This window comes from Lepisosteus platostomus, chromosome 17, assembly GCF_059453375.1.
Source record: "Lepisosteus platostomus isolate fLepPlt1 chromosome 17, fLepPlt1.hap1, whole genome shotgun sequence".
Taxonomy (NCBI): domain Eukaryota; kingdom Metazoa; phylum Chordata; class Actinopteri; order Semionotiformes; family Lepisosteidae; genus Lepisosteus; species Lepisosteus platostomus.
The window spans coordinates 11,658,222-11,684,263 of NC_142627.1; the positions used below are offsets into that span (position 1 = coordinate 11,658,222).

General features: G+C 36.6%; 1 protein-coding gene across 4 annotated transcripts in view; it reads right to left on the reverse strand.

Moving 5' to 3' along the window:
* Positions 1 to 1,964: 1,964 nt before the first annotated feature.
* Positions 1,965 to 26,042, reverse strand: part of tasp1 (taspase, threonine aspartase, 1) — a 45,557-nt gene continuing 21,479 nt past the window's right edge. For all 4 annotated transcript variants that reach the window (XM_088610235.1, XM_088610236.1, XM_088610237.1 and 1 more), the window contains 4 exons: positions 21,840 to 21,950; positions 17,148 to 17,255; positions 13,752 to 13,825; positions 1,965 to 4,057 (listed from right to left, as the gene is read on the reverse strand). In XM_088610235.1, coding sequence (XP_088466361.1) covers positions 3,965 to 4,057; positions 13,752 to 13,825; positions 17,148 to 17,255; positions 21,840 to 21,950 — 386 coding nt within the window. In that variant the 3' untranslated portion in view covers positions 1,965 to 3,964. The remainder of the gene's footprint in view (positions 4,058 to 13,751; positions 13,826 to 17,147; positions 17,256 to 21,839; positions 21,951 to 26,042) is intronic.

The following is a 26,042-nucleotide window of genomic DNA, read 5'->3' on the forward strand; positions in this document are numbered from 1 at the left end:
TAGACTATATTTAGTAAAGTAGCATCCAATGTGTAACAAAGGCGCGAGTGGGTACCGGCTCTGTTTATTTGTCGCGTTCAGATCGCTGCATGTTATGTACGGAAGGCAGCCAGTTGACGGGCTCACAGTGATTTACGCTGACAGGCGCTTTGGCATACCAGCAAGCCAGTTGGGAGCTCTGCCTTTGATCTTTATTTGCTCTAGAGTCTGGTTTGAATTTAGGGTCTTGCTGAGCGAGAAGCATTTGATATACCTTGAGTGGCCCAGGACCATTTAGTGTTTTAAAGATGTAGTATCCCTTTTCAAATGAGGGCCAAAAAAGAACAGAAGGAAAAACACAAGGGAATTAGAAGATGCATGGAATAAAAAAAAGCCTCTTTAATTGCATCAACAAATGATACAAAAAAAATCTACTCCCTGAAATATTTTTTGACATATTGTTTCAAACCATTTTGGCCCACTTCACCCAGGCTAACAGGTGTGAACTTCAGATTTTAATTAAAGCTGGAGATTACAGCATGCAAACTTCATCTGAGTTGCAGCCAAACCTCTTCTGCCAATAAAAAGTTATACTTTCTTTAGACTGAAGCACGCTATAATGTATGTTATTAAAAAAAAATACATAGGATGCAGACTGCATAATTTGCCCAAGGACAGATATGCATCAGAGTAAACCTATTATTTCTTAAACGATTGTAGACTGCATTCTGAGCCAATTATGACTCAGTTTTGGCTGGCCAAAGAAGGGTCAAAATGTCACAAGTGTAAAATAACAAACATAAAATTTGTGAATGCTGAATAACTTGCAAATTGAAGCAGTATATGGTATCATTCCAGTATTACATTTAGTATGTTTCCTTTATCCCATTAACTCTGAATTGTGTATATTAACATACCTATTAATTTAGCAGTAAAGCAGAGGCATTTAGTAAGTCTAATTTACAGAGGGTTCGTCAATTAAATCCTACTGTAAAAAGAGGTAAAGTTAAAACAATGTTGATTCTTGTAGCACCCTCTCTGCTGCACTACAGAGTGATTTTGTACCTCTGAAATAATTCAAAATGCATACAACTGCTGAGACAGGTGAATAAAATCTTGGAATAAAAAATGAATACACACAACCTCATGTAAAGGATTTGCATTAGGTACTCTTCTGCAAAAAAAAAAACACTTGTGAAAAAAGACTGCAGGCTCAAAGCACAGCCTGTCATAACGCTGTCAGTTATCCGTAATTTTACATTAGATTAAATCATTTGTATGTTCACCCACTGTAGTGTTCTTGAATCTCTTTTTAATGTAGGTTATTGTCCAGTGTGTAATTTATTTCTAGACTATATATCTATATCTGCCCACAACCAAGATAATAACGTGAAGAATTCGGTGGCTCGTGGAGTTCGGGCAGTAATCTGTTGCTGTTTTTCGTATGAAAACCAACCAAAGTCAGAGACATTATTTTTCTTATGATTTTGTAACTTATCCACAGCCCATACTACTGAAACCTTCTCTGTAGAAAACAATGGCTACAGTTGGTAGATCTGTCAAAGCTATCTAAAAATATTAACAACGTAATGCACATTACTTTAGCATAAGACATGGTTGATACATACAGTATGGCATATCTTCCCTGCCTATGTAATATGCACACAGTATAGTATAGGACTTTGGCAGGTCCTCTAGTTTCGTTCCACCTTCCAAAGACACGCTGACTAGGTTAACTGATCTCTCTGATTTGTCCTGGAGTACCTCTGTGTGTGTGTGTGTGTGTGTGTGTGTGTGTGTGTGTGTGTGTGTGTGTGTGTGTGTGTGTGTGTGTGTGCCCTGCGATAGGCTGGCATCCTGTCCAGGTTGTTGTCCTGCCCGATGCCTCATACTTCCTGAATCGTCAGTCTCCAGGTTGTCAGGACCCTAACCAGGAATAAGCAGCGATCTGACCGTGGATGGATGAACTGCACTGATACAACATATGACATTGAGAAATATGATTTATTAAGAATTGCAAGGAGAGAAACATTTAAAACTCTCATTTGAAAATGCTTTCACCACCAACTTCTTTTAAATAGCAATTTCAAGTACTGCAAATAAAGCTGAATTAAGTGCGATGTCGTGAATACAACATAAAAAACATTCGTAAATCTGAGCTTAAAATAAAAGTAATATTGATCAAACCTGTCAAAAATAAATGAAATAAAATGTTTTCAATTTCTCCTTTAAATAAAAGCAAACAACAAATTTGGCTCATTTAAATTTCTATTGACTCTTTCATATGGGTGTGTCTACAGCATGTGCAGCCTATCTTTTCTATTCACTTTAATATGAATTATTTTAAAAACTTGCCAAATTGCACAAGATGATTTGTAAATAACTAGGTAAAGCTTATATATACACATATAGATATATAAAATACAGGTCTATTTTAATGTAATTATACAAATAGAGTTAAGGACTCAGTAACAGTCTTTTTAAGTTTAATTAAAAATTCAGTCTTGCAGCAACTTTTACATTTTTGTACAGAATAGGTAAAATTTTCTAACCTCTGAGACCATTCAATCATCATGCTAACAGATCAAAAAGTATACAGTACAGTTGTAATGGCATATCACCATGGATTATTCCATTATTGTAATTCACACAGAAAAACAAACTAAAGCATCAATGCATCAAAGCATTAACTTTCTTCTACATTTTTGATCTAGAAGATATTTATTAATATTGGTTTTAAATGTGAAGTTTTTTAACTGAGGGGACAGCACACTGGGCTGGATGATTATTCCCTGTACAGGGTACTGGGGATTCAAATAAAGACTGCAAAGGTCATAGATCCACAGGAACAAAAGTCTTAAGATGCTAAAGCTAGGAGAGCACACTAATAAGTAAGAAATACTGTAAGTTAGTATATTAAGAAATAAGTATTAAAAACATGAGAGGCATATAAGGTTTGTCATCGTGACTGTCAATCTACTAAGAGACCTTGTTTTATTATTCCTGCAGTATTCTGGAATAATAACTGCATTATTTCCAGTTATTTTTCCTACATACCTGAAGTAGCACTTGGTTCAGTTTTCGAAAAAAGAAGTATTGCCTACAACTTCCAAATGTCACCAGCACAACTCAGTGCTGACAAATGTTGTAGATTTGATACTGTATTTGTATTGCAATAGCTTCATCTTTGTCTCTGGGAAGAAGGGCACACTGTGTCATTGCTGCACATTTTCAGCAGAACAGTGGGGCAATGGACTATGACATTATTGGCCATTGGAGATAAAAATCAATTCCCATTTCTGCAAGTTTGAATTCTTCAAGTTCTACAAGATAAAGCTGTCAACCAGGTCAATGAGGCTACAATGAAGCAACTGCAAATCATTAAACTGTCATCATAATCTTATTTTCTATATCAACAGCTTGCCCAATATTTAGATTTAGCATATATTTAATACAAACACTGTACCTATCTACATTACTCTAAATTATTCTCTATAACACTTAGCCATTTTCTGATTAAGTTAAAAGAAAATGTGAGAGATGACTGGAGCCCTGACACTAACTAGCGCTACAAGTACTAGATTAACACATCAAGAATGCTTCGCACTTGTCTAACGAGATATTCAAAACAAACGTGTTTTTAAATATTATGCACGTGGCTAATAACCACCGTTTCACTATCGTAGCTTACATAGCAAAGACAGTGCAGACGAAAACAGAAAACAAAGGAACTAATGTAAGAAACATCTGGTTTACCTTCACGTAAACTAGAGGCAAGAATTTCTTGGTTCTGTATTTAGAAAAAGCAGCATACGGCTAAGGTTGAAGAGAAGAGCAGCATTAAATCTTATGTTACTTATAGTGCACTGAGTAAAGCCCAGAATATCTACATCTCTCCCAAGACACCTGTTAAAACACTACAGCTTATGAGCGTGCTGGTAGCCAGGGGCTGTATGTATTGCTGTTGGACCAGTCAGGCTGTGTCTCAGCGGCTGAGGCTGCCCAGCCGACAGACCCCTCCTTCGATGGCGAGCGACTGTCCGGCAACAGCTCCAGGAGGAAGTCTTGAAATGTGAGTCTGTGGAAAAACAGAGCGAGGCCAGTGTTTACCGAAGGAGACAAACACAGCTGCAGAGAAGAGGATTCTCACAGGATCAAAGCAGGCCCAGATCGCTCCACTGGTAACTGCTGTGTGCTCAGTGCCCGCTTCATCTGAGAGGAATAAAGCCCAAGGGACAAACAAGGCCAGCTAGAGTGCAGCCTCTAAATACCCACACCTGCAGCACGAAGAAGAAAAATAGAGCTGACATCACGCCGGCATTAAGAGGTGTAATCTTTGTTTTTGCTTTTTTTAAGGCTGAACTCTGGCCTTTCAGCATCCAGAGACCAGCTATCACTACTGTGGAACAACATCCACTGAAGTCCAGCAACACACGGAATTACTCAAAAAACATGACAGCCAAATTATTTTCTTTTTGAAGATGAGGTGGGTGGGGAAAGAAAAGAAAAATAAAATTGATTTCGTAAAAAAAAAAAGCATTACAAATGAACCAAGTCAAGAAAAAAAAAACACCAACCATGGATCTATGAAGAGAGTATTAAATTCTTTCAAGAAATGTCAGCCTGGCATAGGTCTTGTATACAACAAGTCAGAAAGAAGTGAGTTAACACAATTTGTGAAAAAATACTGTAAGGAATATCTTTTCATTCTCAAAATCACACAGGACAGGTTAAATATAATAAGGCTGAGAGATAAGGGGGGCGATGGTGCCATTTTGGAATAAGAAGTTTAAATGGAACAGAGATCAGAGTAGTGGGCAGATCCGACAGATCTCTTATCGGTGAGGAACAGACTCACACTTCCCAGTTAAACAAAACGAATCCCTCTTATCTCTCTTCCGCTGGGCCTTTTTTTGTGCTGATTTGTGTTTTTGTTTTTTGTTTGTTGGAGCAAACAGGAAGGGGTACAAGTTGAGTAGTCCTGATTCGAAGTTTACACTGAAACTTCTTCTGCTACACACATGCTTGCACAAATATGTGAAAAAAACAAAAGCTGGGATTAATAATGAAAAAAATAACATAGAAAGGGAAAGGAAATGTAACAAAAAAATTCAATGGGCACTTTAAAAGGCCTGTGAGTCATTAACCACACACAACAGCTCCAAACCAGAAATACCCCAAGGCTGTTTGTCCAAAGCGCAATACTGCCGCCAAAAACAACAAACCTCTTTAAGATCTATAGACATGTAACAGGTGTTACAGTACCGGTTTGAGTTTTTTAATATCTGTTAACACAGTTATTTGGCTTAATGTATACTTTCCGTAAAATTACGTTTGTATGCTGGACTGTTACTATATTTTTAAATTTGAAATTTCTATCACTAAAGCTATTATGTAAATACCTTCTTTTGCTGAAACCTAACCATTGAGATGGGAATGATTGTACAAGGGACAGAGAGAAACAAACATCACACACAAAAAAAGTGAATCTCCCTTCTGGTTCTGGTTCTTTATTGGTACAGTATTAAACAGCAGAGTAAAACCTCAATTTAATGGACCTAGAACCAAAAGTGAAAATCTGTGGATGCTGACTGTCCAGCAAGCCTCCACTCCACACTAACAAGGGAGTGCAGTGCACCAAATTTGCTATTTCAGGCTCTCGGTCAAGGGTTACCTAGATACTTCCCGATCCATTTTCTAAACAGGTGTAAGGGAAGGGATATCCATCATGGCCTCTGAAGGTGGTTGATCTGAATCCAAGTCAGAAACTAGAACTTATGAAGAAGCTTGGATTTAGTGTAAAAAAAAAAGGGCAAAGCAAAGCTCTTTAAAACGTGATGCACATCTACAACATTATTAAGCTCTACCGTTAATAGATTCAGACAGTGTTCATCATTGCTTAACGGTAAACCATTTCTTCACCGTGGGGTTTGCCGTGTTGCTAAGAGCAGAGAGATCCTTGGTCAACTATTCAGACCTACTGTACCTGCGGAGGAACTTGGCCATTTCTGTGTCAGGGCTTGGGGAGTTCTTGTCACTGTCAGAGAGCGACATGACCCAGGTTCCATGATCAGATAACTATGATTACAGGTTATATGACTACAGGTTAATATATCAATTATTTACGTAGATACGCAGCTATTTGTTCCCTTTGAGAACAGAAAAGGTTATGACAGCTTGGTTGTGTGTGTCAAAGAACTACAGCTTTACAATTTCCTTCCCTGTTGAATTCCTCCTCTTTGAGGTTTTAACACACAACAGAATTTGCCATTAAAATATAATAAACGCAATATAATCAGTCTAGCACAGGCTGAGCCCAGAAGAGCTAACTTATAAATATGAACACATTCGATAGTGGCCCAGTTGTGTTTTAAAGCTCACTACAAATCTTACATGTTTGTCTGAGATAAGATTATGGCTTGAATGATTCACTTCACTTGCTGTCAGCAGATGTTCAATAACTACCGTAGAAGAATAATTTGTACCCCATAACCTCGGACTTGCTAGATTTATTACAAATCCTCTTTCTACTGAAGCCTAGTATTCTGGTAACCTACTTCTTGTCACTGGCAATTAAAATAGTGACTTTTTGGTTCACAGAAACCCAAAACCCCAGGGATTACACTAATACTATATCCCTGGAATGGAGCCAGTAAAAATTGGCTAGGACAAACTACAAACTGAATGCAGCACGAGGGCATTCTGTCAGTAAGTCCTAAGATTAGATCAAAGTCTTCCAGAGGAGATTAAAAGACTAATTTCTACCCGGTATTGAACACAAAACCTCAAAGCTTAATTACAAATAACAGCATGGAATTAATACAGGTCCCATAAACTAGATGTAGGACAGGAGCAATCATCATTGAATTCTTAACGAAACAACAACCATAAATTGTTCAAATATGGATAACCGTCTCAAAATAAAGGTAACATATTTTCTATTTTTTAAAGCAGAAAAAAACAGAGGAGCTATAAAATGATTATTTCCTGATCATTTCCCTGTTCGTTTCTGAACTGAAACATATTTCCTATGACATTCAGCGAATAAAAACCTCAAGCTTTACCTGAAGATGAATATGGTTTACAAATGTGAGAAAAGAGAAACGTCATTCATGTTTTTGGCCAACAATGAAAAGTACTGTATATAAAGGTTACCTGCTGTTAGCACAGCCTGTGTTTGGTTTTTGCAAAGCAATGCAAGATTGTGACAATTTAGAAGAGTTGATAATGGAACACACAAGCTGACAGCAGCCTTCTTGCAAATATTTGCCAAAATGTTTTTAAGAAAACAATGAAAAAATGTGTTAATTCCTACCCATACAACCGTTATTGCAAAATGGAATGTCTATTTATTAGCAGTGCAAAGACTAATCAAAAGTTTTTTTTTACATATCTGCTGCTTTAGTTTTACAGACTGGCTCAGAATTCTAGTCCTCTGGCGAACTACATGAACGGAAACCAACAAGTATTTTCTGCCGGACAATAATTAGGGAGCTGGTGTTTTCTGATACAGAGTTGCACTCTTTTAAGACAGGTGTGATACAAATTATAGCTGAATAGGGATAAACCCACAGCAAATAAATACATTAAACAAAAGTGAGATTTGTGAGATTTGATCAAATGTGGCCAATTGTGTTTTGCATTCATACAGATGATGGTATAAGTATATAAGATGGTATAAGTCTGCATAAAGAAAGGGAAATTTAAACAATTGGTGCAATGCTTGCATTTATTTTTAATTATCAGTACAGGCCAAACAATATTCAAATAGTTGGGAAATTAACAGTAGTTATACATTGATGCTTGAAGATTTTCTTTGCTGTCTGAATGTTATAAGAAGGCTCCATGCAGAGCTGGCTAAATCAAATTCTTTAAAAGCATTAGTTATTTGTAGCATGTATATTATTTACCACAGAGATCACCACCTTCTAAATTATGACCAACAAATCTACATTTTCCTATCAAATATTTTATGAGAAAGCCAAAAAGGCAAAAATCTGGGTAGTTACTGGGGGTTCAGAAACTGCAGACAGTCCAACAAAAGACAGTCCAGATTGTACAGGCATTTTCTTCACCTATTATAATAAAAACACAACTAAAAATAATAACACAATTTTTTTTGCACTTTTCCTTGATGCCGTGTTATACAGTTGCCCACATAGGCATTAAAGCAACACAAAGACAAACAGATAAACACAGATACATAGGCAAATGGACACGTAAGTACAACGTAAAGAGGAACTGAAAATCAGCCAACAAGCTACAGTACGTATCATTTATCTTTTACATGTAATGGGCCAGAGAATTCAGAAGTTTAACCATGGCAGCTTCTCTTATTACCCTCCTTTACATATTAAAGGCTTATGTACAGATCCTGACACAAGTGGAATGCACAAAGTGCTTCAAGTGAAACTGCAGTTGTAGTAAATTTTCCATCTTGTGTTACAGCTTGCTGTAACGATGCTGCATAATCATGTAGGTAGAAAAGGGGAACATTGAAGGAAACGTTTCACTACATTCTGGGCTTTTCTTCATTCTTACTACATGAACCACATTAACTTTTAAACAAAGAGTTACTGTACGTGCTGAACTGTGAAATACAGATTATTGTTAGTAACACTTTCACATGCAATCCTGTATGTTTTTATGATCGCTGCAACCTATATTTGGATTTCTGATACTGAAAGTCTATTTATCAATAACCATATACTGATGACCACTCAGTTAAAAAATAACACTTCTATATTTGAAATAGAAACTATACAGTTTCAATAAAAACTATATTGTTTTTATGGAATATTTGTAATTTAATAGTAACCAAAATGTTCATCCTTTTCTACTGGATTAGTACATGAACTGAAGAATCAATAAAAACTGTCAGACCTCTCACTAGCTGAACTGAATTCAGGTCATTTGATTTACTTGCCTAAAACACAGTAAGACACAACAACCAGATTAAATCAAAGCAGATTTTGATGTCTGAAAAGAGAGGTGCCAGGAACAGCATGGTCATAATGAAACTGAACTGAGCTGAACTCTAGAGAGACCAGCGTTCCATCTGGACAAAGTTTTCACCAATTTTAAAAAGGTAAGAAACAGAATGACAATTAGTTGTATTAGATTTCTCTACAGTGTGAGGTAAGCTCTCCCTGCTCATGTGAATTGAATGTTCTAGACACAGTAATTGCTTGATTTTTTTCTTCTGAAATATAGACAGAGCCATTTGAAATAAATTTGAAATATATTGTTATATAACACTAGTTAAAGGACATCTCCCAATAACAAAGGTGGTTTTGCACTCTTATTGTACTTAGTGTAACAGAACACAGACAGGTTCAGATTTTGATGAAAACTTTGCTGATTAAAAAACAAAATCGCCAAGTTGTTTTCTATACATCTGTGTGCTATTGTTATGCTTTACAGATCATCTCATGCCCATCCTCCTCTATTCAGGTTTTATATGGTTTCACTGAGAGTTTGATAGGTCTTCTGTCACTTAATTCCGAAGTGGGAAGTTCAGAAGTGTTGAGAGATGACCAAATATGCAAAGGCTTAGATATTCTCTGCAGTGCTACACTGTGCGTTTACATAAGGATCCAGGCCGAGTTATGAATCGTTTATCAATGATCTCTCATGTAACTAGAAGGAATGTTGTGGATCCATGATTTTCGCTTTGGCTCTCTCCACTTTTCACTGAAACAATACAAACAAGCCCTCTGTCCTAAAGAGATACAATTTCTGCACTGCTGTTCATATATGCCAAGGACATTTGCAGGAGTTTAGTCAAGGATCATGCATGACAATCTCGAAATGAACCAGCTTTTTAGACGTCAAAATGTGCTAAACCTGAAACATAACATGTCCTTGACTACAAGTGCCTGCCATCCCTTAAGGACACACTAATCTACATCACGGACACACGGCATCCATCGAACAACAAGTAGAGTGCCCTCCACTGTTTTTGAAGCCTTCAGAACCCTCTAATTACACAAAGAAAGGCAAATGTCCTTTTGATGTCTACAAAAGCAGTGTTATGTTTTGCAATGACCTTCAGAAAGAAGGAAAGGGGGAAAAAAGAAAGGCACACAACAAGAAGAAAAAAATATGCCAAATGTTTTCAATACTTGAAAAATGTTTTCCTGAACCGCAAGCTACACTTGTAATTCCAAAGCAGCAGCACGTCTTCAATTTGGACTTGCTCAGAATACAACGAAATTCCTGTCTGTATGACAGAACAGATTATTTTTTGATCAATAGAAGTCGGCAGCCTAGGCATTTGCGGTTTCTCTCTGGAAAGCATTTGTGGCCACAAGCTCAAAGGAGGAAGAAAGAAGAGGGATTAACTCCCTTCAAGGAAGGTCAAAAGCATAATTTAAAAGTGAACTGAGAGGAGCAGCTGTGTCTGTCAGCCCAGCAATATGGAAACAATGTATGCCAGATGTTAAAGAATGCAGTTGTAAGCAGGCAAACCTTTCGTTCTCTCATATTTTGATAAAAGGTGAAACCTCCTTATAGCAGGTGTTCATATCCAGCAACAATATGCCTGAGCTCCATCCCATTGCTCTGCAGCAAAAGTAACTTTGAACACTGTTAGCTATATTCAATTGCAGATATACAGTAGAAGTACTGGCACCTTCCATCTGGAACACTGTTATTCAGCGTTTATCAAATGTAATCTCATATTTATATGACAGCGTTTAGTCAACAAGGATGCCTCTGAACAATTTTTTTCTAAGAAGCAGCAGATTGACAGTGAACTAAATAACACAGAACCTTCTTGTTCACAGCTCCCTTGACCGCCCTCAACAATCATCCACACCAGGTACTTTCCCCTGCAACAGAGCTCACTGTATCACCTGCAACTACATATCTAACACCACACTCATTCAAGGCCCCTCAGTACAATTCCGGGTCACCCAGGTGACCTCTTTTATCTCCAGCAAGCTCATTTACTGTATCTCTTGCAGGAAATGCCCAGCTATCTACTTTGTGGAAACCGGAAGGAGACTAGGAGACCACTTCAGAGAACATGTTAGGACTGTGAAGATGAAAGATTTCTCCAAGCCCATAGTTTCTCATTTCACCTCAGACGGCCATGATCACACTGATCTCTCCGTCTGCGTTCTCAAAGAAAGGTTTCTCAACTCCCAAAGCAGAAAGACATCAGAAACAAAAATGATCCCAAAACTTTGTTCACACCTTTCCCCTTCCCTCAATGACAGACTTGTTTTTGTGTAATCTTCTCTATTCTCATGCAGGTTTCGACATCACCACTCTCTTCACCTCTCCCCACTTCACACCACCTGAGTGGCCTCTCTGCCTCTCCCCTGCTCCCGCCTCCTCCACTCTCCCAGCTTTTGTTCTCCTGTGCTATTTAATCTTTGCTGTCTGCCCTGTCTTTCTCACACCCGAAGAAGGCTCCACATAGAAATAACACTTCGAAGCCTGATTCTGCTGCATGCTTTAGCACAACAATACACTGTGAATTAATATTACGGCTTTCAGCATTTCAAACAGTGAGGGACCCACCCTGGAGTTGTGACAAAATCAGCACACAAAAGACTAAGTTCATATCCAGGTCCATTTCCTTTCTTATATTATGCGAGATGTTTCAATATGGAAAACTTCATACAGAACTCAAAAATTGACTATTCATTTTCACAATTTAAATGAATGACAAGAATTAATCAATATAGCAGCTAGTATACTGTGTTAATGGGTATTAGAATGTAAAAGGTAACTGTATGCAGTTGACCATGTGTCATAAAATGTATTTTGTCAACTTAAATTGTTGCTAATGATTCTCATACTTATAACCCTTCAAAAAAACATGAATCCCAGAGCAAGAAATATTTGCCAAACAATACAGCAGGTTTTTATAATATTCCTATTGAGCCATAAATCCACTGTAAGGATATCAAATTTTACTTCAGATGGAACAGATGAAAAATAAAACTCAGAAGATGGGGATCACTGCAGGCGAAAACATCCAGAGAGATTTATTATTGTAGTTTTGCTTGTTTTGATTATTTTTACATTAATTCAGCTTTATGGTTGGTCTTGGAGCCATTTTTGTTTAAGCACTGTTGGAAAGACACACATATCAGGGTGTGCAAATCTGCGGATTTTACAGCTACCATAAAGTATGAAACAAGCAGTTAATCACGGTTCTTAGTAACTAAAGTCTTTTGTGTCTAAAATGCAAAAAAAGTTCACCGATACATAAAACCTGTTACATTATATTGTACTCAGAAATTAATTCATAAAAAAATCTAGATTTCATGGTGTCATTACATTTTGGATTTAAATCCACTAAAAAGTAGTTTTGGCTTGTCATACTATTCTATACAATATTGCTTGTATTTTCCTACACGCTGTTTGACAAAAGATTTAAGTCCTAATTCTGCAAGCAATGAAGCTCTTTCAGTAATATTATTCAGTCCACTATAGGCAAAATAATTCAAATAAATACAGGTCAAATACTAAGCTGATAATTCTGTAAGAATTGTGATTTGGAGTTCAGGGTAAAATTTATAATAGCTTTAACATTACATATTCCGACAAATATGTAAACTCAGGGAAAGCCATCACACCAAAAACTCAGTGCAAATGATCAATTTATGTTAGAGAAAAAAATAACTTATTACAAAGTCCTTTTTTCATCTAATAAGCAGTCGTGAATTCCGGAAAAGTTTTATGTAATTTTGAGAAGGCCTGCAGCTAGTCTATGACTCACAAAGAAAATTATACTTATTCTGTTGATTCAACAAAATCCCCAACTTAAAATTAATTATGAAAAAAGCATGCAAAGTTTAAAATTAACATTGCCCCTTAGCACTTACTGAAATCGTAAAATCTACCATAATTACCATTTTAATTATCTCAATATGTTTACTACTTGAAACCTGAGATGAATAGAAGTGTATTTTTTTTCTAGAAAAGCTTTTGTATGCTTTTGTGACTGGGGAATCTGAAACAACAAGGCAGTTGTGTCTGTGTTTAAACAGATGACTGTGCTTCTGCTCATTAATCCAAATTAAACCGACATACATATTATGTAAGAACAGTATTGAACATTAGGCCTCCAGAGGGACTGTTATACAGTATGTTGTATCAGTAAAATGCATTCACAGAAAAAAAATTGGGGTATAATCTGGAAAAATCAGAGAAAGGAGTGTTTTCATTTGAAGGTCTTTGTTGATAAATATTATTGCCCAATAAAACTACAGCCTGATGATCCAACATTCTTCAGAATTCTAATTTCACTAAATTTATTAATGGCTTATTTGTTATATTGATTAACATTACTTCACAACTCTGTGCATCAGTAAAAGTTTGTCTCAATATTCCTTTTTATTTTTTTTCTAGAAACAAAATTTGTTTTGTCTTGTGATATATATTTCCTGCGAACATCAGACGTTGCTATTACTTATTGCTTTATGACGGGTGTAGGCCAACATGAAAAGACACAGAGGAAAAAATGACAAGCATAATGGTATTCACTAAAATTTCACAAGAGAGGTTTAATATTCATTTGTGTCCTCTGTATGCACTGAGGACTAAATAAATGGAAGTACAGCAACACAAAAGGACACAAAGTCCCAACTTTGAAAATCGAGTCAGTATTAGTTTGCATAGCTGACTTGAGTCATTGTTTCTTTGTTCTAGCTTTGGGTCCATCAAGCTTCAGAACTCTTTCCAAAGACACGCAACTCTGAGGCAACTCTAATTCAAAAGCTTAGTGCTCTGCTGGGTGCTTATTAAAAACTCACCTTGGCTTTGCCATCACGAGCTGACATGTATCCAATACACATGCTTTCTGTTGTATGGCTCCACAGGAACTCCACTATAAAATGAAATGCAAACAGAAGTATATATTACATAAGGAAATTTGTGGAATAATCCTGTTTAAGGCTGCGAGGCATGACTGATCTCACCCAAGAGAACTTAATATCTACGCAAAATATTGGATGTGCAGAGTTCTGCAGAGGTTGTGAAGAGACATACACTAAATTTATTCTATTAATATAGCATAACAATCGGTATATGCAGGAGCCTGTTTAAGAAACAAAATCCGTTGTATTGGAATAGTTCTAAGCAAGTAATTACAATAAATGCTTTTGGTAACGAGATTGTTTTGTTTAATTATTTGTTTAACTGTTGTGAAAGATATTTTGAGGAGTACTGGCATTTAATGAGGAATCTGAAGGCTAGAAAAGCTTGACAGAGGAAAACCTGATGACCGATTTGGGTTAACCCAGTGATTCCTTAAAATTGCTGCTTTTTTTGGTGTCCTCAGCTCAAGCAGATTTTCAAATTAGATGCAGACAGAAAGCTGTCCAACTACACAGATTAATGACTGGACATATTTTGATTGAATATTAATTAGCTTTGACCATTTCATAAAGATTCTAAGGCTATGAAATGGGCAGATCCAATTAATATCCACATGCGCTGTAATTCACAGTGTTATCTATTCTTAAAAACTCTGCAACCTTGACTGGCAGTTCCTGTTAGAGACAGTATAAGAAAGATAAATTATTACACATACTGTACAGGCCATACTAAGACGAAGGTAGTGGGAGAACTACACTACAGCACAACAAGCAAAGTAAGCATAACAATCTGACAGCTGCAAAACTCTGGCTCTTCTTTAAAAGGAAAGTAACCTTATCTCTCTGCACCTACGAATTCCAAATATGCCAATTCAAAGTTAGATAGGAAAAGTTTTGGGAATTAAAAAAGAATGACAAAGCTGACAAATTCTGTGTGCTTATCTTATCCACTTACCTCAATCTGAAGCAGCTGCAGCCTAATTCAACTCAACAAGTAGATTTATTAAAATGAAAATGTGAGAAATCCTTTGAGGGATGCACAGGAGTGAAATAATAGCAACTATACCTCAGTACTACAATCTCCATTTTCCAAACCAACAAAATACAACTCCCAGTTCTCTGCAAATACCAAGGAATAAGAACTCACCAACAGTTAAGAAGTATTGTATACCATATGTAACTATCCTGTTGGTGAAGATAATATAAATGGAATATTCTAATAAGTAAATAAGAAAAAACTAAATTCTAGTGACCTACAGACATCGTGTATGTTTGAATTACTATTAACAATTTATTTTTAGCACATACATCCTTTACCAGGATGAATTACAATATAGGACATGTAGGAGATTAATAGTAAGGACAAGGAACAATTGTGCAGGTATAATAAGGCAACATTCAATAATTTATTTGCAAATATTTATTTAATGTAAAGATGAATTGTGTTGTATTGCATGGCAAAATATAAACAAATAATTAGAAACTGTTTTCCACTTCACACAGATAAATTAAATGTCACCTCTTCAATGTAATTCTGCCTTTTAAGATGCAATTGTTAACCCTTAAGAGAGGACATTTTCTAACAATGATAGTAAATCATTGTGCTATTTTGTTCAAAACGTTGTCTCTTTCAAACAATAGCTCTTTGTTGTCTTTTAAATTCTTTGCACTTGGAACACCTGCTTGTACCTTGTTGTATTTTTTTATTGCATCCATTAAAAACAGCTTTTTGCTATGTTCATACTGAAAGAGCCAGCTTTTCACAATGTACTATATAAACTGTGTCTGGCATTTTGTTGATTAATAACAGAATTAAGTTTTATATAATAAGAGAAAAACAAATTTGATATCACCTCAGCGTAACATAAAGACAGAGTCATGTTACAATGCTGTTTATAATAAAACAGTACATTTTTGAATGGATTGTAACCCTGATCTCTAAGGTATACACGACTTGTTATTAGTCAGTGTAGGGAGTCTCAAATTTTCAGACATTTCCTGAAATGTCTTGATTAAAGGCACGTTCACACAGGGTATATTTAGTTCAAAATGATATAATAACTGCTGAGTTTGTTTTGAAGTGAACCTTAATTTGTTTTCTTATTTAATTTGCTTTTATTTAGGGGACTCAGTACATTTGTATTCACACTGTAGTAATCAAATGAGTTCAAGTTATTTCTACACCCATTGTTTATACTGTTATATTTGATATATTTTTAAGGTCTTGTCGTGGTTTTTGTATTTGGTCAAAAAACAAGTGCCTCTCATTGGAATGCATTTTCTGTAATACCAGGAAAGGTTTTTTGAAGGCCTATTATAATCATATAATTCATTTATCTGTTTTTAAAATGAACCAAGTCCCTTATTCAATCCACAAGAAAAGCTCAGGAACTGCAAAGTGACAAAAGGTTTGTAAATACAGTAGTAATTACTTGCAAGTGTGTAGTTTATCCAGAGGGGCATTCCGATGAGTGTATGAAACAGTCTATTAGAGAGGCACTAGGAAACTATGCATGCAGACTTAGTTGTAGGAACGAATTAATATTTTGTAAGATACTGCAAATTTCAAATAATACCAGGAAGCTGTGAAATGTACCTTAACAGAGTTCAGAAGGTCTCATATCTGATATCATGCCTAGTTGCTAAATGTAAAACTTAGCAGAGGGTGTCTGTAAAAATGACGACAGGCTGCATGTCAAGTCACAGAAATACCACTTTCAGATAACACCGCTAAGAGATGAAATGTAGAAATGGCACTAGACATAGAGATGCAGTGAACGCACTGAAGACAGATTCTGCTTATGCACTTCAGGTAGATCAAACCACGCCTTCTGGAAAACCTTTAGGCATTCTAGTTGGTGTATATGTATGACAAATAAAGTTGCCCCTCTGGGGATTTGATCACAAATCAACCAGAAACTCTGGCTTCAAAGCCATACAGCTCCAATCCCCATACAGCAGTGAATTCCAGATAACCACAGGATCGCGCCTGCTGTCCAGGTTTCCATGGGGATGACATTGACTTCCGTAATGGGCTTCTTACCAATAAGCCCTGTTACAAATGCATCGACGAAAAAGTACATATTTGTGTACTGTGGTATGTATATGTGTGTGCGTACTTTGCAGTCATAATCAAATCTCTCTGTTGGAGGTCTTTCATCAAGGCAAGGCGTGAATCATAAGTTAGATTTTAAGTAAAACAGGACCACCTGCTTTGATACACACACATTTTTATACACTTGTAAACCCAGTACAGGAAAAGCTAATGAAATGGAAGTCCCCCTCATTCTGAATAATAAGAAAAGCATTAGGTTCACACACAGTGTTTCTCACCTAAGAGCGCCTGAACATCTGGAGAGGACTCTTCCGCCACACACCTGCAGCTTCGCAGGACGATCACACCCCCGAGAACACAGTCTTCACTGGATAAGAAGGGGGAACCTGGTCACAAAGAAAATTAAAGGGTTTACTTATTGAAGCACTTGATGAATAAGTACTGTTTTAAGTAAGCATTTATATTTTATTGGTTAATCATTCATTTGCCTAGGATTCGACAGGGATGGGCTCAGGCTCTTCCATGACCCAGTATTAGACAGAGTAGTTAGAAAATGGATGGATGGAGTTATCATGTGTCCTGGAATTGTTCGTGGTCACTTGCAAGGAAATGTTCAAGAAAAGAAGGGATTATTAAAAGAGTTTTCAAAATAGAATGAGAGGAAATGCACAACGGACAGGTTTTTAACCAGTTGCAAATGTTGTAGGTGGCAGTGCAAATTGGATTAGTTGTCTTATAGGTGGTATATTGGAAGATGTCGTTTGGGAGTATATTCAGACAGTAGCGGTTCAAAAGAATGGAAAACTACACTTTCAGCAGAAATAATTACAGATTATCATTCAGGACACCAAAAACCAGACATATAAAACATGCAGTATAATGTGTTATTATTGGAGAAAACTGGAAAAATAAGAACAGGAACTCCTTGACTTTCACATAATGTATCTAATGAACGCAAAATAATATAAAATAATAAGAAGAATAGTAATAATAACAAGTAATAAGAATGCCCACCACACAGAAAGTGCAAAAATGTTAGTAATGTATACAAATGGTTCAGAAAAATTAACTTAGTTTTAATTTAAGTGGAAGAATAGTTCTAGCCTACAAGTCTAATATGTCAAAGACTAAGGTTAGTAAAGTGCTATGGTCTTTCCTATGCAAAGAAAAGTGATAGGAACACAGAATGTTTAAGAACATACATATATAAAACAATTTACACATGAAAGATTCACACAGCCATGATATACTGTATAGTGCTGCGGGTACTTACAAGAAGTTTACTTACTACCTTTGTAAGTGGTGTTGCTTGAACTTAACACCTCCTCCAAGATTCTCCTGGGACACTTTCAATCTTGAAAACAGTCGTACAAATGTTCCAAAAATATGCAAGCTTTCAAGAAAAGGCTCAAATGACTACTGTGACCATTTATGACCTGAAGTGCTCTGAGTCACAACCCTTTCACCAATGACTACCACCTGTTACAAAAGAACCAGGAGAAACTACTATTGCCAAAGCTCAGCAGTGGTGCATCCACAAGTATTCAAATATATCCCAAAAAGTGCTTAATATGCAAAAAGGTGCAATTTAAATAATCACATTAGCATAGTGTTCTGTCAGAAATAAACCACTCACAAATACAAAGAAAACGTTCCTGTTATATCTTTAAAGACATGCATATATAATTTAAATTGCAGAGATCCTGCAGTTTCTTTGTATGGATCACAGAACAAAAGCAATGTGTGTGAACTCTGTGTATTGCTTGGGCAGTATTTTTGACAGTGCAGCTTATCTGCAAAGTTCCTTAGCACAAGAACTTTCAATAGAATGTAATGTATTACACGTTTTGCTAAATCTTATAATGTCAAAATCGGAATGAGATGTATGTAGCTCACATATACTGTATCTGACACCAGCTTAGAGGTACTATAGTACCACTGCAATGCTTTTATAGTCTTTTTACAGCTGGCTACGTTCCTGATTTTTGACAACCAGCTCAGCCTTCTATCTTTATTTATAAAGTTAAAAACGGGAGATATTGTTTCATTCACGTCTGTTACTGTTTCTCTCCATGTGATTCCATTTTACGATTTGAGTTCTACACAATGATACAATATCTCCCCTCCAGCACTCATGATTAAAGGCCAGATAATTTTTTTACTTGGATTCTATTAACAGAAAAGCTTACACGAAGCCAAAAAAAAGTCTCTAAACTGAGATTTCTGAAGCATTTTACAATATCTCTGCATTCTAATATGCCCAACAAATGTTTCAGTCTTCACCTTTTTATTTTATTTATCTAAAAAAACGTTTTCCACAGCGTCACCAGTTCAGAACCACTTGTTTGCATCTGCAGTACAAAAAAGGGAAAAACAATGAAACCAAGAGATCAAAATAAATAAACCCATTTGACTCTGGTTTGTCTGTGACTTGCTACTTAAAGAGATGCAAATACCTCAAGTCAGGCTTTACTTGGCACTGGGCCTTACAGCCCCAAACTGCGGCAGTGCTACAAATAGCAGTACATCTCCACTAGGGATAGACCTTCACACGTCAAACAGAAACACATCCATCTTCTGCTGGATATGTTGCTTATTTTCCCCTGAAAGACTCATTCAGCCATTACCGGGGGGCACTCTCTCTGAAACTCTCTCGCCTTCATCAGCTTCTGCAATCTAGCCCACAGTTAGCATTTTCAATAAAGAGGGCAGCTTGTAGCAGACGTTGCTCTGAATAGACTGTACAGCTTTGATGGCATTCTTAAACGTGTTGAACTCCATCCCCCTGGAGACACAAATGAACAGCTACTACACAAAAGTCTTATAAGCAATCTCAACATCAGGCTAAGGCATTATTTGTATTTTGTTCCTGGAATTATATTTTGTGCAGGGATTCAGCAATAGTACTTGCAGCAGGGCTTGGCACAACTTTAATGGTGTTTTGGCTTAACATTTCCCTGTGCGTAGATTTTGATGATTATACAAACTGATCTGGTATTTTATGTATAAGTGGAAATCCTAAATAGACAAACAGAATAAGCAAGGTGTTTTCAACATGAGAAAACAGGCAAGCACCACAAGGTGAGTAGAATGAGATTACTGAAGAAATGACTCTTCTTTAAACTGCAATGAACAGAAGTCACCTAAAGCCTCCAACAAGGATAACGAAGTGACATGGAAAGGTTGTACTGCCTGTTGCATTAAACCAGAAAGGCATGCATTCTGTTAATACTACTTCTTCTGACATCTTTTCCATTAAACATCTATTAAATATTAAATAACATTCACAGTCATCCAGGAATCTATTTGTATTCGGCACGACAAACTGTTTTCTCTGGAGCTCGGGAGGAGTTTGTATGTGTTGCTTGCACCCAGGTTGTCATAGTCAGGGTCCTTGCATTTCAGACTAGCTGATTAACCAGGAATCTTCAACTACAACTTGCAAGGATGAGCCATCCAACCATTTTCTAACCTCTTCTTCTCATTCAGGGTCGTAGGGGAGCTGGAGCCTGTCCTGGCAAGCAAGGGGTCATAAGGCAGAGTGCCCTGGACGGGACACCAGTTCATCGTCCGGCAGACGCAGACTTGCATACACTCACAGCCAGAAGGCAATTAACCTACCAGTATGTTTCTGGACTGTGGGAGGAAACCAGAGCAACCACAGGAAACTTATGTGAACAAGGGAGAACATGCAAACTCCACACAGATTGCACCCCAGGTCTGGAACTGAACCCAGGGCCCCAGTGCTGCGAAGCACCAATGATAACTGCTGCACCATCATGCTGCCCATGAAACAGTATTCCTTAAACTAAGAAAAAAGCTGTGCACTCAAGCATTTAGATTTTGTGTTTTGGAATTGCCAACCTCTAGAATTATAACTTTTTCTTGCACTCACAACCACCCAACTGACAAGATTTTCAAATAATACTGATAAAGCGGCTTGGATGCATTCTTATAGTAACAGTCAAAATACAGCATACTGTGAAATGGGTTTATCAACACTATTTCAGTGGCATTCTTAAATGAAAGGTGACATTTCTCAATATAGTCTAAACAATTTAAAGTACATTTAACGGTTGAAAGGCACTTTAATTGGCCTTTTTAAACAATATTGTTCTGAGAGTGAAATCAACTCTAAAACTGCACTAATGTTATTTTTGTTAACTGAAAACATTACATATGAAAAATATTCTGACATAGGCCAGACAGGAAGTATACTGTAGACTTTAATACACTATTATATAAAATTTAGCACAAAGCTACACTATAAAAAGCATGATAGATAAAGGGCATTTTTCAAATCCTTTGTGTGGATCTGACTATTATTTTTTAACAAGTTACATAACAAGAAGCAGCAGCTATTTCAAAACCACAACTTCCTTGTTTTATTTAACTAAAACAAGCTTTAATACGATTAAAATGAATTTTGCAACACAGGACAAGAATCTAATTAGCTGAGGAGTATACAATTGTTCCTAAAATCCCTCAGATTGTCCTTACTTTACACTCGGCCATGTAAAATCAACACTAAAGCAACAGAAATTAAAACAGGCCAAAGCAAAACAACCACCAATTGTTTCCATATATAAACCACTGCCTTTTTACTTTCTTTTTGTGAAATCCAAATGAATCCAAATGGTCATTTCTTTTCATAGACAAAGAACTGCCAAGGAGAAAACCTATAAAACACATTGACCACTTCTGAGAGACAAATCTTTAAATAACCTGTCAACAAAATACTTCTGTAGTTTTAAATGCCTGTGGCTGTCAATTCTTAAATAATGGAACAGTTCCAGTTATAAATATATATATTTTCATATTTTTCACGAGCCAAAGACAACCATTTTCAGTTTGCAATTTACATTATTTTTTATTTGAATTGAACCCGAATTCTAACACCTCACTCCACTTTGACATTGTCAACTGGAAAAACGGAAAACAAAATTACTTAAAAGCCACGCAGCACTTACCAATGAATTTATTTTGCATAGTCTCTAGCAAGGCATGATGAGCATCTTCATACTGCATGGCTGCTGAGCATTCCCTGGCAAGCATGGTGCGAACAAGGTGCTCCCCACAGCCTGTAAGAGAAGAATGCTGTTCAGTGGTTTGTACACAAGACTCTGGAATGTCCTGAAGACTGCAAGCACACAAAGATGAACCAAGAGTTAATATGCTATGATCTAATTTTAAGGAAAATGGCAAGGAATCATGTAAATTGGTTAAATTTTAAAATCATTCTGTACTGTAACCCCTTTCCCTAAAAAGCTTTCCTACTGCGTAGTAATGTTATTTCAATCTACTTGAATGTACTTAAATGTGCTTGATGTATTTGTTGTGCTAACCGTGCCAAATAGCACAGGAATCAAACTAGCTGCCTTGCATTTTTTTATGAGATTCATTTGCAGAAGTTCAGTAAACACCCCTCTGAAAAGAATTTCAATTTTTATCTTCTATCTAGCATTAAAGTTCCAAAACATTAGGCTTTTTATTCTTTATCCAGCTGAGATGTTTGGGCCATTCAAACAAACATTCAAGAATATACTGTGGCTTTTTGAGTCTCTGATTTTTGACCATGGAACACAACAGAAATCTCATAAGAATTAAAGGCAATATGACTTAAGGAATATGTACCCCTGAAAAGCTTCCTTTTTCTCTTCTTTAATGAAAAGCGCAGATTAACTCCAATCCCTCTAGTACCGCTTAACCCCAGAGAGGTCAAGAACCAGTGTTTTCAGAAGTTTCTGGGCTTCCTTGGGTTAAATGAAGCCCTTTGGGCCATAAATCAGAGACACACCTGCTAGCATTTACCACAAAGTTAGGCTCAACAGGTGTTTGCTTTACAACTGTACAATCTCGGGGAAAATAATGTCATATCTAGCATATATCATGGTTTAAGATGCTATTCTCTCTTTTTAAGACCATGATCAAACAAAGATGTAGGAAGCCAGCAAACAGCAACAGATGGGCTGAACAGATGACTCTTGGGGGGGAAAAAATAGCTCTCCCTTATTTTAGAGAAACATCTTCCATTTTCTTAAACAAGGGCTTTATATAACCATTCAAACACTAATAACGTCTTTCAAACACAAGTGCGGGACACATTTCATAGCTGTCAACCCATAACCATCACATAATCCTTTGTTCGTAATTTAACGCAAAAGAGCAGATCTGCCATGCTTTCTTCACAGTGCACAGCCTGCAAGACATTTCTCAAAGCTAATTATGTCTAAAGGATATGAATATCATAATGTTAGCATACTGACTTGCAGAAAAACAAGAAGTCTTTAAAAAATCATTTTATTAAGTCAGTTGGATTTGAGTAATAGGGACTGATCATAAACTGTGATGAGTTTGTGCAGTGACCTGAGCGGTGAATTTGTTGCAGCTTTAGTTTATATCTCAAGTAATGGTTACAATGCTTCTCCAATGTACAAATCTATAAGCCTGCCAGTTTTCATTTTTTAACTTATTTTCTTGGGACTAAGTAGACCATTTTTATACTGACCAATTATCCTCCTTATATCTCATAAAATGAAGATTTTCCTACAGGATGTATTTCTTTTTTTCCCCCCAATTGTTAATTCTGAGCAAAGCAGATTCACAGGCTGACTATCAAAGGCATTCTGTATGGTATTCACCATTTCAAGACACAGGACACTGCATTGTCCAGCACACTGAAGGACCACGGCTCTTGCTTTTCACATATGGCAGAGTTCACATCCAAACAATAGCAAGCTTGTTGAGCACAGAATACCAAACTAATGGGCCACAGAGCTAGAATCAATCTCTGTCGCCTCCAATCAAAGACCATTAGAAACTCGGTAACAGGCATGGGCTCTAGGTTATAAGCAAACAATGGTATTTCAATGTAAATCCCACATGCTGTTGCCAGGTATTATAAAAAACAAAAACATGCTCTATAAAGCAAAAACAAAATGAAATGGTGGTACTGGGTATCATAAATTAGCAAAAGAGGGGATGAAAAGATGTAAGGTATTATTAGTACTGTTAAACTATTCACTGCTAAAGTGTGGTATGCTAAAGGAGTGTTTCTGGGGCTACAGAGCTGAATGATCACACACTGTTAATTAAAACTACTACTCGGTACAATACACCAAAGCAAATCAGTATCAAAAGATATAAATGTATCACTCAAACATAAAGTGTTTTTGAAAACTTACTCAACACATTGTTAAATATACATATTACTGTTAGATATTCGAAACGCACAAAAGCAATGCAAATTAAGGCAAAAATTGGGAAGAACCAGAAAGGGGGAAAAGGAGAATGGAACAAGCATCCTATGGAGCCAAAAGCAAAAAGCAACAAAAAAAAAACCTGCATTAGTTTGCCGTTGTTAATTTTCTAGATTATTATTGTTAGCCAGTTCAAATACAGTATAAGACTCCATCCTGGAATCTTAACACTAGCTGGGCAAGAAACATTGCATAGAAAAGAGGTCACTTTTGCAGATTTAAAAAAAAAAAACATGTCAATCAAAGCTATAAATAAATCCGTACATTTGTGTGTATTTTTAAATATGTGCATGTAAAGTGGTCAAGTCTGGCTGCCCTCAATTACAGTAGCATTAGTAAACAGGGTAACCACAGTATGAGGGTTCTTCAATCTTGTGGGCGTTAGAGCTGACAACCTGAGCAGTTTTATGGCTCCACTGGGGACGTCAATAATACTTAAAATGTCAAAACAACAGTTTAATCAGAGTTTCAGAACTTTCCATTCACCACATAATAACCTACTGAAAATTCAGTTGCACTGCTACCAGTTTGCGCTGTTAATAGCTTGGCTCCAAGCTCCATGCTCCATCAAGTCACCTCCCATGTCTTCAACAGCTACACATACTTTATGAATGTTAAAGTGACAACACAATGCTCTCTTGGCCTTAAAAGGATTTCATTTTCTTCTAGAAAAATCATCCTTTAGTTACAAGTATTTTAAGTAGATTGAGTAAAACTGCAAGGTCTCCAGATAAAAATTAAACTTTGTGGTAAAATTAGCATAAACAGTTTTTCATCCTTCTTCTTTCAAAAGAAACGCAACCGCACGTACTTAAATAAATTACTGAGGTTGCCAAGTTAGAGCAGTAGGAACTTATGTTTTAAAAAAAACTATGAAGTATCATGTTAATATTTTGACTTAAATACTACTTACAATTATAGTTTAGGGATGTTTTGAAACATTTTTACTGAAACTGGTTTTCAGACAAAAAATATCAAGTGTCTGCTATTGGTTGGATTATTAAAAATGATGTTGATTAAATCAATTAAATCAAGCTATTCACTTTTAGTGCCTGGATATATTAGTAGATTGTAAAATGATGAGTCATCAAATACAGGTTCTGGGATGGTTAACCTCAGTATTTTATGTCAGAAACTGTTTCTAACAAGTTGACAGTTAGAGGAGTAAAGATTGAACATTTAAAATCAAACGAACATTCAAATGTGCATGTCTAAAAAAACAGCAAAATTCAAATAAAGGCTGAAGGTTCTTACATTGGTCATAATAAACACTTAAGTGATCATATCAAAATATACATCATGGTTTTTGTAGGCAATATATCAAGACTCATTGTACCCGTTTAGCCATCACCAGCACTGATCGACAAGGAAGCACAAAAACAGTACCTCCAGGAAATTAACGGCAATCTGTTCTCATTGTAAGCTATTCATAAGCAGGAAAAGGTTAATTGGATTGGTATCAACCTGGCTCTGTTTACTGTAAAAAAAGTCTTCTTTGCGGTCAAAACCACAGCAAGTTTATGGTGGGTTTCACAGCAAAACCTGCTTCCACTTGCAACGCTGAGATGAAACGAGACATTTTTCATGTTGCGAGTGTGACCCCCGTCATGAGAAAAAAGAACAGCAATGCCAACGTCTCATCAATAAATCAAACTGCACCAAGAGAACAAACAGCCCGTTCGAAACGCCCACAAGCACATCCATTTTCTGCTCTGACTGGAGTTTGCGCTGGGCGAAGCCAAGATCGCGAAACGTGGCCCCTGGAGAGGAGAGGGCTCTGCTCAGCGTGTCAGAATGAAAATGATTGTTTTGCTGCTCTCCTTTTGATGGGGACGCCTTTCAAGTCAGGAAATTAAAAACAGGTGGGCCGGGGAACACACAGCCATGCCCGCTGTCCCAGTGCACGCGTTTCCA